Source organism: Salarias fasciatus, chromosome 4, assembly GCF_902148845.1.
Source record: "Salarias fasciatus chromosome 4, fSalaFa1.1, whole genome shotgun sequence".
Lineage (NCBI taxonomy): Eukaryota > Metazoa > Chordata > Actinopteri > Blenniiformes > Blenniidae > Salarias > Salarias fasciatus.
The window spans coordinates 5,099,933-5,112,934 of NC_043748.1; the positions used below are offsets into that span (position 1 = coordinate 5,099,933).

Below are 13,002 nucleotides of genomic sequence, written 5' to 3' on the forward strand. Positions count from 1 at the left end.
ACAAGAACAAAGCCACGCAGAAACAATCTGTCAAATTAATTGATGTATGAAAATTTCCATTCTGTACAGACTCTCACTCAGGTTAAGAACACTACAATAACCAGACTTTTTCTGTGTTTGTGATAATATTAAATCCAATGCATTTTTTTGATTTTACGAGCAGTAGTCAATTTTTCCTGTGAGTTTGAACATATAATTCTAAATGTTTGATTAATATTTTAGCAAAACTGAACTGTGCTTATGATAAGTAAACCCTCACAATCTTTGAAAACTCACGTAAAACTGTGCTGGAGGATAACATGACCTTTTCAGGTCTTATACAAATTTACAGTACAGCAAACATTTGGCACAAAGATGTAAAGCTGAAATTCCTGTCTAAATTGAAAAAGACGTTTATCCCTAATTGCAGCAGAGTATTGCATCCACAGACTGGATTATAATAAACAAAATGTAACAAAGCAAAATTAATGTGTTGTGACTGGATTACAGACATCACCAGAGCGTGAAATTTTATCAACCCTCCTTTATGCTTGCACTTTTTTTTTAAATAAACATGTTTATTTGATCCTTTCATACTAAATTCAGTTAAATTTTCTCACAACAATTACACTTTTGGACCTAAAACCGCTGATTCTCATACATTTCTGCTTACAAGTATCTTATGAAGTTGTTGTCTTTATTTCGTGCAAAGTACCGTGACAAAAGTGTTACGCAAACCTCGGAATTTCTCTGCCTGTCGGCCTTCTTCTGGACAGAGTTGGCTTTGTTGCCACATGACACAACGGGAGTCCTGACGTGGCACGCCATCCAAGAGGAGTGGATCCCAGCCATGCCTCATCGCTGGAGCACTGAAACTGACTATTAGCCGTAAATCTCACACATTCGCCGCAGCTCAGCGAGGCTTTGTACACGGCGCGCCACGCTGGTGTCGTATGTGCCCGGGATTCGGGTCTGCTGATATGGATATCGCCGAAGAAGGCCGAGACCAAACACGAGCGCTGTCTGTGTAATCTAAAGATGTTCAGTTGGCTATATCTACGTTATATATTAACACACAATCTTTTGGTGTGAAGTAGAATTACATGGATTTGTTTGTGAATTCCTGCTCTCCGCTGCAGCACAATATGCATATTGAAACTACATCGATCCATCTTAATCCCCCTCGGGGTCGCAGGGTGCCGGAGCCAATCACAGCTTACCGCGGGTGAGGGCGGGATACACTGCCGACCCCAACACCCCATTCTGTTTATGATTTTAAAGCAACTTTGAATGATTTAAGATCAAAATATGACATGCTGTACACTGAAAAGGAAGGCTTACTCTGAGTGCACAGAGCTCCCCTCCGGCGGCAGGTTTTTTTCTTCTTCACCTCCATCTAATGAAAACACCATCACAGCCACATTCCAGCCTGATTTCACTGAAAGCTCAGACCCGACTGGGAGTATTCTGCAGGAGACAGATGGATGTTAGCGAGCGCAAAGCTCCCGAGGTGCTGACAAGGGGCACCGAGCGCACGCTTTTCCTTCAGATGGGGTTTCAGGGCACCGGTGGAAATATCTCCCTCATAGCTGCTTTGTTTCGCCACTTGTGTTAAAACGATCTCCGTTGAAAATAGTCGCTCCCTTCATGCTGCTAATGAGCTAATGGAAGATATTACATGGAGCAGGTTTTTGTTTGTAGTTCGAATAGTTTTCTTTATTCTGGCATTCTCTTCAGACGCAGTGGAAAGAGGCAAACAGTGTTTCTTAGTCGTAGAAAACATAATAAAACTGTTCACTGCTGTAAAACGACCAGAAAGTCCAGAAAACAGCAGTTTTTCAAAAGCCAGTCTTGTGTTTTACGAGCACAACATTGCTCAGTATTGTGGTGTGTGGTGTTTTGTTTGGGGGTCTTTCAATTGAAGCACTTTTCCATGATCAACATCCTTCAATACCAAAGCTTTCAAAGAGCAGAAGATATAACCGGGTGGTTTCCAGGTTTTATAACTCTTCCTCCTCCTCCTCCTCCTCCTCCTCACTTCTTCCCGTACAAGTCATCTGCAATACTCATCTTATTTTTTTAAGCAATCAGCTGCATTAACAGAGTTCACTCCATTCAAATGTGACTGAAAACCAAAATATACAGCAGACTTAAAGCAGGGAAGTCCAACCGCCGCCTCTGATCTCGGCTTTCCTCACCGCCTCGCCCCCACGGGTCTCGTTGGCACAAGCGTGACTGATCGCCATGTTCCAAAACAAGGTAATCGAGAGACATTCCCCCTAAATTAGGCAGAAGATGGTATTCCCACCACGCGGATGAGTTTATCGAGGATTTTACTGGTACTTGACAGTGTAAAGGATGGTTTAGTGGCCCGCTGGGAGCCCCTGATTGATATACCATGGAGTCATGGTAATTAATGGCGAAGTCCCTCCCGAGACCGAGGGGGGTTGAAGTTGGGTCAAAGGCAACAATTAGGAAGCGACGCAGAACCTGTCGGAGCACTCAAAATCCCCCGAAGGCCCATCAATCAGGCACAGATAAAAGGGTTGAGTGCAAGGCTAATGTTTAACCAAAAGGACGCTGTCAGACGCTCCATAAACAGCTTCCTCTCCTCCAGCCGAGAGGAGGTCGGTTCTGGAGCTTGTACATGGCCGACATGATTTCCTGCATCCAGCAGGCTGCATGTTGTTCCCTCCAATCCACCAATGTAAAGGCTGCCTGCCTGGATCTATAGATTTTACTCCAAAAAATTCAGTTAGCATTGATTACGACTTTGAACTTTCTGTTCCAGGAGGATATACATTCAATTTTGCTGTGAAACGAGACTTAATTCAGGGTTTTGTTTACTACATGATGGCGCTGAGCAGAGCTGGAACTAGAGCTCCCTGCTTTCCGGTCAATGACAAACCAATTGGAGAGGAAACGGGCTGTTTCAGAAACTGAGAAAGCCTTGTTGGGTTTTTTTTTTTTTTTTTTTGCTGTGTGGCCATTTTGTGCGGCCTGTTTTCTTTGAGATAACACCAATAAAAATCAGGCAGAGTGCCTTTCCTCTGTCTGTCTGACTCAGTGGTTGTTCCCTCTGAGGGCTACAGGTGTGAACCGAGACAAGAAAACGGTTATTAGAGGCAGCAGCGAAAGGTCAGGGAGGGGAGGAGGTGAGAGGTGGGGTTGCTGGAGCTTCTACTGCGGGTCCGATCAATAACCCAAACTGCCGGAAGTTTTTTTTGTCTTGTAATGATTTACTCAAACAACCCTCCAGCTGTAATCGGCTCTAACATTTTGCCGCAGAGACTTAGAGGTTAAAAACTGTTGAGTGTGAGAGTGTGAGAGTCTCTCTGCTGAATCGGTGGAGACTGAGCCTCTCCAGTCGAACCACACTTTAACAGACGTCCACAACTGGTGTTTATGAATGTTAAAAACTGAAAACACGAGATTATACATGTTGAAAAAAACTACTGTTTTGTTCCAGCAGCATGTTTTTCGGGTGCAGGTGTGATGGTCGAACTCCCGTTCAGTAATCCTCATGCTTCCGTTTCGCAGCGAGAGCCCGGCCACCTGCGCTGCAAACGCCACACCTCTGCAGCAAACAAGAAAAGGAGCACATGAATGATTAATCTGCTTCAATTAATAATTAATCTCATCACAAGTCGAAGATGCATATGGCCACAAGGTTTCATCACTTCCAGTTCTCGTATGAGAGAAACGTCAGCAGATTCACTTCTCCGTTAAGATAGATTACTTATTTTCTAACTTAAAGCCACGATGAAGCTCTTTTAAACAAATATTATGTGAAGTTATGGTCCTACTGATTTATACAGCCTCATTAGAGAAAGGAAATGGTTTGCATTTGTATGTTGATACATTTGCACTTGACAAGTGTGTTATAATGTCCAAACAAACATGTAAGGATTGCAAACATTAACATAAAAAAAACTGTCATTTATGACACTCATAATTTTAATACATTGTAAGACAAGATGTTTCCTCATGTGTGACACACTACCACTTAAAGAATGTTGCGATTATTTACATCAGCAAACATAGTGGGTGTTCTTTTTTCTATTAAATCATGAATCTCGTATAAAAGAGATGAAACGTTGACCGTGACAGTCACAAAACTCTCGTAAAGGGCGGCCGTGCTACTACTTGCTTTGTTTGCATGCAGTATGTGAAAAAGTATGTGTTGACACCCATGACTGACTCATCGCTGCAGGAAATGACTGTAATGGTTTGAAAAAACAAACAGAGCATGGTGTGAACGGCTCCTTCTTTATGTCTTTTAAAAACACAGCTTCAAATGAACTTGTTAATCACAGGAAGCATTACAGATATGTTGCAGAATAACGTCAATTTGTCAAAAGAGATTTAAACAAAATCATATTTTTAAAGTCATGTCAATATAACCATGTATTAAATACAGGATTTTAGGTTGACATCTCAAAATCTATTTAAAGCATTATCTACTTTCTACTTTTATTTTTCATAAGCAAGACATAAAGCATTTTAATGAATGAACTTTGCTGGGAACAAAAGTGTAAACAGAAGGTTTGATCTCTGAGTCAAATTCTGGATGTATTCAGTATCGTATGGGAAATTATAGAATGAATAAGCATGAGATTAACTGGACAACAATCCACTGTAATGACAGCGAATTACAACTTGAATCGAACAAAGAACAAGTGTATCAGTTTATCTATACCACTTCGTCCAGTTCAGTGTCACGAGCTGGAGCCGATCCAGTTAATGATGAGAAGGCAGGGTGCACTCTGGACAGGTGAATTAAAGTGCAAACACTCAGAGACACACTCTCAGGCAGCACAGAGTCACAAATTAACCTCAAAAGAATGTTTTTGAACTGTGGAAGTGGACCAGAGTATCCCAACTCCACAGAGAAGCGCCAAGTACATCCTCCAGACACAGCAGATCAATTCAAATTCTTGATGGGATTCTCTGACTCACGCTCTACGGTATTTTTAGGCCAGGTGGCGTTCTGCCTCTCCATCTGCACACACTGCTGAGTCTTGGAGGCTCCGCTCGCCATCGCCACTGCTGAGGCGGCTGCTGAAGCTGAAAGTCATCCAGAATGAGACTGCGAGTTTATCAGGGGCTCGGCCGGGCCGGCGCAGTCCGCCGCTGACAGACCGAAGAAACAAAGTCACGACAAACAATGGCTCCCGCTGGACCACCAACCATGACAAAGTCAACAACCACTGAACATGCTCAGCAGATTTCTGTCTGGAACTTATCCTCGCTCAGCAGGTCAATCACACCGCTTTACACACAAGAAAGGCCTCAAGTTACTATTTATCATTGGTTTAAAAAATACTTGGAAAACATTGATTTATTTGAGCAAGACAATATAACATTGTTGCAACGAAGAAATGAGCTGTAAATGACAAATGTTCTGTGCATTGTTCCATCCTGTGCATTAATTATACTCACAGCTACACTAGTATGACAATGTTTTTTTAATGTTTTACATCCATGTTTTAATCTAATTCAGCCCTGGGTATCATAATCACATCAACTTCAGAAATAACCTCACTCTTCTGGGGACAATTAGCTGTTTCAGCAAAGCTCCCCTCTGTAAGTTATCGCTTGTGTCACAGGCATGTCACACACTGTTAGCCCTCCGCTGAGCCACATGGACCCACGGCGCTCGGGGCCAAACTGGCGCCATCCACTTCCTGGGCACAAGCAGCAGAGAACGCGGGGGCTCTATTTATAACCTGTGATTATCCAAATGAAGCTGAAAAGATAAGACAACAGCAGGAAAAGGGCACAGGTTCTGTGCTTTTACACAACAACAATGCCACTGCTGTGAGGTTAAGCCGCAGAGAAGCTTGGCACTGGCAAGTATGTGACTTTCATTTAGAAATGAATGAAAATTAGAGAACATTACTGTCAAGTAGGGACTTTAACTTTGATGGGGTTTAAAAACATGTTTTAGATTGACTTTCATCTTTTTTGCTGTTGCAATGTTCATTTAGTTATTTTTGTTTATTGTAGAGCAATATACAGAGAGGGAACAGATGTATCTCAAAACATGACAATATAATTGTTAAGGTAATTGTCTTTTTTTTCCAGTCTATTGAAGCATTTCAGTGACTTGCCAAAATTTTATTGAGATTTTTTTTAACTATAGGAAAATAATCTAAATTTATGAACTATTAAATTTTGAAATATCCCATTCATTTATTTATCTTCTACACTGCTTTATCTATAAGAAAGGCCCCGACCAGAATTTGAATACATGATGCTATGAGGTGAGGTTAATCATGTTAGATTTTGTTTTTAATAAATACAAACACTTAAGGAATATCCTTGTAATTTCAGTTAAATATTTTAGAGTTCATTGACTTTGACACTCATGCTCTGATGTGGACGGTTCCATCGGCTCTTTGTTGCATGGTGTAAAAACTCAAATAGTTTAGAAATTGAGACTCCAGAAACCAATTCAAAGGGTGTGTGTTCCTTCCTAGGACAAGCTGTTAAACAGCAGCCATCACATCACCATATAATACAGTGTGAGAGTGATTAACTTGTCTGATGACAACACATATTAGCAGACTTGAAGTCCTCCGGTTTTTCTAAAGTGAAAAAAACAAGCAAAGAAACAAATGCAATATTTCTGTTCATGTGAAGGGGTTAGTATTTAGGGTCAGTACTATAACTATACTAGCTGTACTATATGATGTACTCATATTAAAGATTTTAATTAAGTTAAAATGTAATTTTCTTCACAAGTGGTTGCATTTAAAAAAATATTTTTGCATTCATATAATCATAATGTATTAATCTGTTTCTCATGTATTCAGTAAGAGTGGAAAATGTGCGCGGCCCCTTTAAGAAAAACAAAACAATAGAGTACTTCCGGTATACAGCGCGAGCGGCTGCTTTATCACATAGTACACGCTGTTGTGTATGTAAAGACACTGTGATACCGCAGTAGATATTAAACTAACCTGGTATTTGCAGGTTATGGCGGGTAGGAAGAGAAAGCTGCAGACAGAAACGCTCAGCAGCCGCTTGAAAGCTAAAGTTGCCCTCCTGGGGCAGAAGGAGCCCCCTGTTGCCCCTGTGGGGGGCAACGCTGCTCCAGGTGAGGCCGCGGGGGACCCTCACCTCAGACTGGGGCAGGACTTCTTCAACCAACCCTGCATCACTTTAGCTAAAGCATTTCTTGGAAAGGTAAATCTGTCTCCAAATGCTGTTATTTTTAAATACATCTGTTTATGTCCCATGGATCTAAAATATCTGGATGTTTCAGTGTTTAGCTAAAGTTGAGAAATGAACCCTCCTTTGGATTACAACTTTTGTTCCTTTACTGGAAGAACCCATTTCAAGACTCCATAATAAATTTTGCTGGATCGTTGATAAATCACAAATAACGAACCGTTGCTCAGACATTACAGATGTTTAGTAACAGTTATTGATTTAATGTTAACCAGTAATCAGTAATCTTCTCCTGTTTTTCTGAGTTTGTGTTACTTATCACTCTTCTTACTTTTTGTTCATCCTCTCGTCTCTCTCTTCCATCCTGCAGGTGTTGGTCCGGCGGTGTGTGGATGGCACTGAGCTGAGGGGGAGAATCGTGGAAACCGAGGCGTACCTCGGCGGGGAGGACAAGGCCTCCCACTCAGCCGGAGGGAAACGCACTGAGAGGAACACTGCCATGTTTATGAAGCCAGGCACCATCTACGTGTATCCCATCTACGGCATTTACCTCTGCATGAACGTGTCCAGTGAAGGTAAACGCTCCAAAGAGACAAACCAGTAATGAAACCACTCTGGAAAGCCTGTTTCGGTTTGACACACTCATCATCATTGGATGAAGGTCAAAAGGAGAGCGACAGAGTGGCGCCGTGCTGACTGATGCATGATGTGTGTGTTGATGCCCAGGGGAGGGAGCTGCCGTGCTGCTGCGCTCGCTGGAGCCCCTGCAGGGTCAGCCCGTCATGAGGCAGCTGAGGGCGGCCAGACGCAAAGAGGGGTCCCCCCAGCTGAAGGACAAGCAGCTCTGCAACGGCCCGTCCAAACTGTGCCAGGCGCTGGACATACCCCGCCGCTTCGACCGGCGAGACCTGGCCTCGGATCCCGAGGTGTGGCTGGAGACGGACCCGGACGCAGGGCCGGCCGGACCCCGGGACGTGGTGTCGGCGCCGCGCGTCGGGATCGAGTCCCACGGAGAGTGGGCGAAGAAGCCGTGGCGCTTCTACCTTCGCGGGCATCCCTGCGTCAGCGTCGTGAACAAAGAGGCAGAGAAACAGTCTGGAAATGAAATGAAGGACACTGGACGGCAAAACGTCCAAAGTACTGAAACCACTCCGTGTTGTGGGAACATCGTTTAGTTACATAAACAACAAACATGAAATGAAGGCCATTATTGGATCACATTTGCATAATTTGGAGGGTTTCTAGGAACTCGGATTTAGGAAAAAACTCCATGTCTGACTGAAATCCAACTGTTTTATGTCTCTCTTCCAAATTGTGAGCTGCAGTTTATTTAAAGAAACACTGAAATTCTGAGCCAAGCTGCACTTGAAAGAAAACCATCAGCATTTAAAACCGCTCCACCGAGATGCATTTATTAGTACCTCACATGATAAAATTCAGGACTGTATCTCTTCATGCTAGTTTGTGTTTTTTCACCCGTATTTTTTATTAAACATTCACACTGGGGGAATTCTGTCTGTAAGTGATTTCACAGATGTTCGGATCAGCCCGTCTGATGTTTAGACTCCTCTCTCTCTTGCCGTCAGTCTCTTCCCACCTTTGGGATTTCTCTGGAGGTCTGGAATGATCATTACTCGCTGTGCCCCTTTGAGGACGGCGCACATGATCCAGCACATCTGGGCCGAGGAGAAAGCCACAACAATCCCGCCAACATTCACAGTGAGCCATTAAGACGTGTTCAATATGAACCAAATAATTTAATACCTGTAAACAAACATTTTAGAATCACATCAGTCGGTGTCTGAGCAGAGGCTGGCAGCTCGCTGCAGGTCGCCCACGCTGACACATTCTCTCCAGTTAGTGAGTTCTGACGCCGTCTCCGCTACTCCATGGGAGACTGAAAGATTGAAATGATGGGATCTTCGTGGTTGGTCACCACCAGGACGCTGCGGAACTTGTCGAACAGCGTCTTGAGCTGCGAGCGCCTCATGTTCTCGTTGTACATGATCTCTTCCAGGTGGTGATGTCCCCGGAAATAGTGCAGCAGCCTGGAAAACAGTCACAAGGCGGAGACGGATTGAGAGCTGGAGTTCCAGCTCTGTGACTGGAAGCGCAAATCAGGCGTGAGACACGTGTCATTACTGCCCAGCAGGGAGCGCGATGCACTTATTACCACACTGTCACGCTCTCCCGCTTCTATCCCCAATATAAATTCTGCTAACAGCTGGCAAACAGTCTCTTCCTGCCCGTATTTTCCCAATTACAATCTGTGAGAGCAATTAAAGTGACTTTCTGAGGCATTGTGAAAACATCTTCCTCATCCCGGAGAGACAATGCATTAGCGGAGATTTATAACCGGAGTCGCGGTAAGACTTCCCATCTGCTAACGGGCCGTCACAGACGGCACGGCGGCAGTGATCGAGGCAAAATTTATTGCGTGCCGCAGCGTGGGTCTGATAACAACTCCATCTCAGAGAGACAGATATCCACATGTCAACCACAGGTGACCCAGAAACGGCAAACAGAGGCTGTACACTTCCTGTATTCTCATGTTTTAAAAAATGAGCATCTAAACTATTTCAAATTGCTACAATATTCAATGAATAAATGTTAAAAAGTGGCCTATAACAGGAGTTAGAAATGCATCATGGGGTATTGCAATAATGCATAAAACAAAGAGTAATTGCAGTCAGGTGACATATGCCGTAAATCGGATTTTAATGAAGTGTGTGACAATGAGCCCCCGCCAAAATAAGACTTGAACTGCTCAACACAAACACCATAAAATGTTCTGTCCAACTTGAACTAATGCTTTCGTCTGAAATGATGGATCCTATTAAAAGATATTAAGATGTTTTGTAATCCTTATGCAACACTTTAGATTCAGTCTGCAATAGGGGTGTCCTCAGATAGTCGACGATTCGACGATTCGTTCGAAGGGGCCTGATTCGACTACCAATCACGCAGTCGAAGCATCGAAAAAATGTGGTTATTAAACAAGAACCATTCCATTATAGCTGTATGGGGGTGCTGAATGACTGATTTTACATAGAATTGCTTGTTTTTTTCCAAATAAACATGATATAAAGCCTATTTTATATACATGTTAACCTATCAAATACACTGTGGAAAAATTTACTTAACTTGTAGTTTTATTCAATATTCTATCTATTTAGTGTTTGTGAATCAACCACCATGGTGAGTGGCACAATCCGATTTTGCTCAGAGCTCCGTCACAGAGCAGCATCTCGGTGGTGATTTGGCTGAACTTTAAAAGTCTCAAAATGTCGGAAAAAACCCCAAAACAGAACTTCAGACCAAGTCAAAGATGATCCAAAAAAAGTCAAATGCAAGTTGTGTCCTTTCATATCACTTCACAACAACATGGCTTTCCGCCTTAAACGGGTAAGTAGCCAGATCATTGGGCTAATAAAAGACGGTTCTGTTACTCAATTCTCATTTTTAATGCCGACTTTTATTTCGTTTGATTGTAATATTTTAGGTTATTATTATATTATTATTTTTATTTATCTAAAAGGCTAATTCTATTTAATTTAGTGTTTGTTTTTGCATGGATGTTGCGCTGCGAAACGGACCGACACAGTGCAATTAAGCCTACTGCATTTAATTTGAGCAGATAATGTGAGAAATTGTTTTGCCAAAAAATTTCAATTGTTTATAATTATTAGTGCAATCAGGGTCGGCTGTATAGGCATAGGTGCCCAGATTTCCCGTGACGCCCAGTGTAGGCACGCTCCCCCCACCCCACCCCCAAAACAAGATGTGAGATTCGACTATCAGTCGACTATTGGCAGGATCGGACAAATCCGATTCGACTATGGAAATTCTTAGTCGGGGACACCTCTAGTCTGCAATGCTTACATTTGAAGTTTTTTTTGTTATTATCATTCATTTTTTCCCTTTGTAATAAATTCAACTTTAAATTAATTGTTTTTTGGACTCACATTATTTCATTTAATCAGGATTTCATCTCAGAAAGTAAAAGGAAAATGCATTCATGAATGAAACAATATTTCCTGCTGATGTCATCTGGACTTTACTGCTCTGGGAGGCTTTCTGAAGAGCTCCAACACCCCTGATGTAGATGTTAGAAGACATGCAGAGGTTTGTTCTGACATTAGCTAATGGAGGCTAAAAGAGCTGGGATTAAAAACAAACTCTGTCCTCCATGTCATTTTAACGTGACCCTTGTGAACATGTCAGGAAGTAACAGCAATTGTCAAAATAACTGCTAATCATACATGACGCATAAAGCATTGACGCCATCCTCCTGGTTTGTTTTTACCTGGCGAACATCCGCAGGTCCTCTGGATTCTGTGCGGCGGGGATGTTGAGAATAACCTGCCTCTCGTGCTCCGACAGGCTGGCGAGCAGCGTCTCCGTCATTCTCCTGTTGAGCGGCGAGTCTCCGCCGGGCAGCAGCTCGGCGCTGGAGTTATCCATGCTGGGACTAGTTAAGGTCATGTCGTCGCTGCTGGCTGCGCGCGAGAGGAAGACACGTGTTCATAGATTATGCATCAACTTGTCAACACCTGTGAGAGCGGCGGAGGGCGGAGGGAGGAGGGACGCACTGGGTGAGCCGAAGCTGAGAGCGCTGGGGGTGCTGAGGCTGCGGCCGCCCACCCGGGCGGCCAGCGGGGGGTCGTCGTCCCTCAGCCCCGGCTCGTCCTCGCTGGGCGGCACCAGCAGGCAGACGTACGTGTGCAGCTGGATCAGCAGGCGGTGCTGGAGCATCCACACCACCATCTGGATCAGCTGGGCCTGGCGGGGGGAGACGGGGCGAGACTGACTGACCGGGGTCGCCTGAGGTCCTGATCAGCGGCGAAATGGCGCGAGAAGCTGAAAATAGAGCCGCTGGAACGAGCCGCGGCTCTGTTCTTGTTCTCATGAAATATTGAGGGTGCAGACTCCGGAGCTGATGTCCTTTTCTCATGCATGATTCATGAGCAACGGCTCCACCAAAACAACACGGATCCGCAGAATGTTCCTGCTCCTAAAATACACCGCGATTATTTAAAGCACTATTTAACATGTTGATATTATTTAACTCATCTCTAGTCAGGTTATTATATTAGTACTATCATAGCCTTAGAAATTGAAGTCGCAAACTGTTTGCAAAATAGCTCACTTTCTTTACAAACAACTAAAAAACCCAGAGTAAAACCAATGGGAATCTCCAGACAGATCATCTCGAGGTTGCTCCATATTTAATGGAAAAAAAAAAAAAAAGAAAAGAAAAAAGTCAATGTTCTCAACAGCTCCTATCTACAACACTGAGGTAAATACCCTGAAAAAGGTTTCACAGTCTGCTAAAAACCAAGTGGCGCTTTGTAGGTAGAAATTAAAATTCAAGTGTCAGTTTCACACTGATCAAACTCCGTGCATGCTGCATGTTTCCTCCCTGCTGGATCCAGCGACTCAACAGGTTTAAAAGATAAATTTATACACATTTAACCTGATTTAAATCCCCATAAAAGCTGAAAGTCTACACTTGAATCACATCTGACACAGAATCCAATGTGGCGGTGTGAAAGTGTTCCCCTAAAGCATTCATGGAAGAATGTTTGATATGTAGTAAAGATGGTCTCACAGATCCTGTTTGCTTTAACCTCACCTCCTGCGCCGGAGCTTCCAGAGGGTTCCTGAACTCCGCCAGCGAGACAGGCAGTGAGAACTTGGCTAACATGGAGGGCAGATCGTGACCCGGGAACTGCTGAGCAAACTGCTTTGCTGCCGGGGAGTATCTGTTCGAGGAGAAGCGACATTCATCACTGAAACGACACGCGGCTCTTCAGCGGCTGGAACGGCCAACTGGCCGGCGTCCAC

At 43.6% G+C, this 13,002-nt stretch overlaps 2 protein-coding genes across 3 annotated transcripts in view; one reads left to right on the forward strand and one right to left on the reverse strand.

The window, feature by feature from the left end:
* The first annotated feature begins 6,865 nt into the window (after nucleotides 1-6,865).
* Nucleotides 6,866-8,661, forward strand: mpg (N-methylpurine DNA glycosylase). Its single transcript, XM_030088738.1, has 3 exons — nucleotides 6,866-7,170; nucleotides 7,526-7,730; nucleotides 7,882-8,661. The coding sequence occupies exons 1-3, from the start codon at nucleotides 6,961-6,963 to the stop codon at nucleotides 8,328-8,330; spliced, it is 864 nt and encodes a 287-aa protein (XP_029944598.1). The 5' UTR covers nucleotides 6,866-6,960; the 3' UTR covers nucleotides 8,331-8,661.
* Nucleotides 8,662-8,897: 236 nt separating this feature from the next.
* nprl3 (NPR3-like, GATOR1 complex subunit) overlaps nucleotides 8,898-13,002 on the reverse strand; it is a 35,638-nt gene continuing 31,533 nt past the window's right edge. For both annotated transcript variants that reach the window (XM_030088735.1, XM_030088736.1), the window contains 4 exons: nucleotides 12,791-12,920; nucleotides 11,748-11,937; nucleotides 11,462-11,654; nucleotides 8,898-9,203 (listed from right to left, as the gene is read on the reverse strand). In XM_030088735.1, coding sequence (XP_029944595.1) covers nucleotides 9,038-9,203; nucleotides 11,462-11,654; nucleotides 11,748-11,937; nucleotides 12,791-12,920 — 679 coding nt within the window. In that variant the 3' untranslated portion in view covers nucleotides 8,898-9,037. The remainder of the gene's footprint in view (nucleotides 9,204-11,461; nucleotides 11,655-11,747; nucleotides 11,938-12,790; nucleotides 12,921-13,002) is intronic.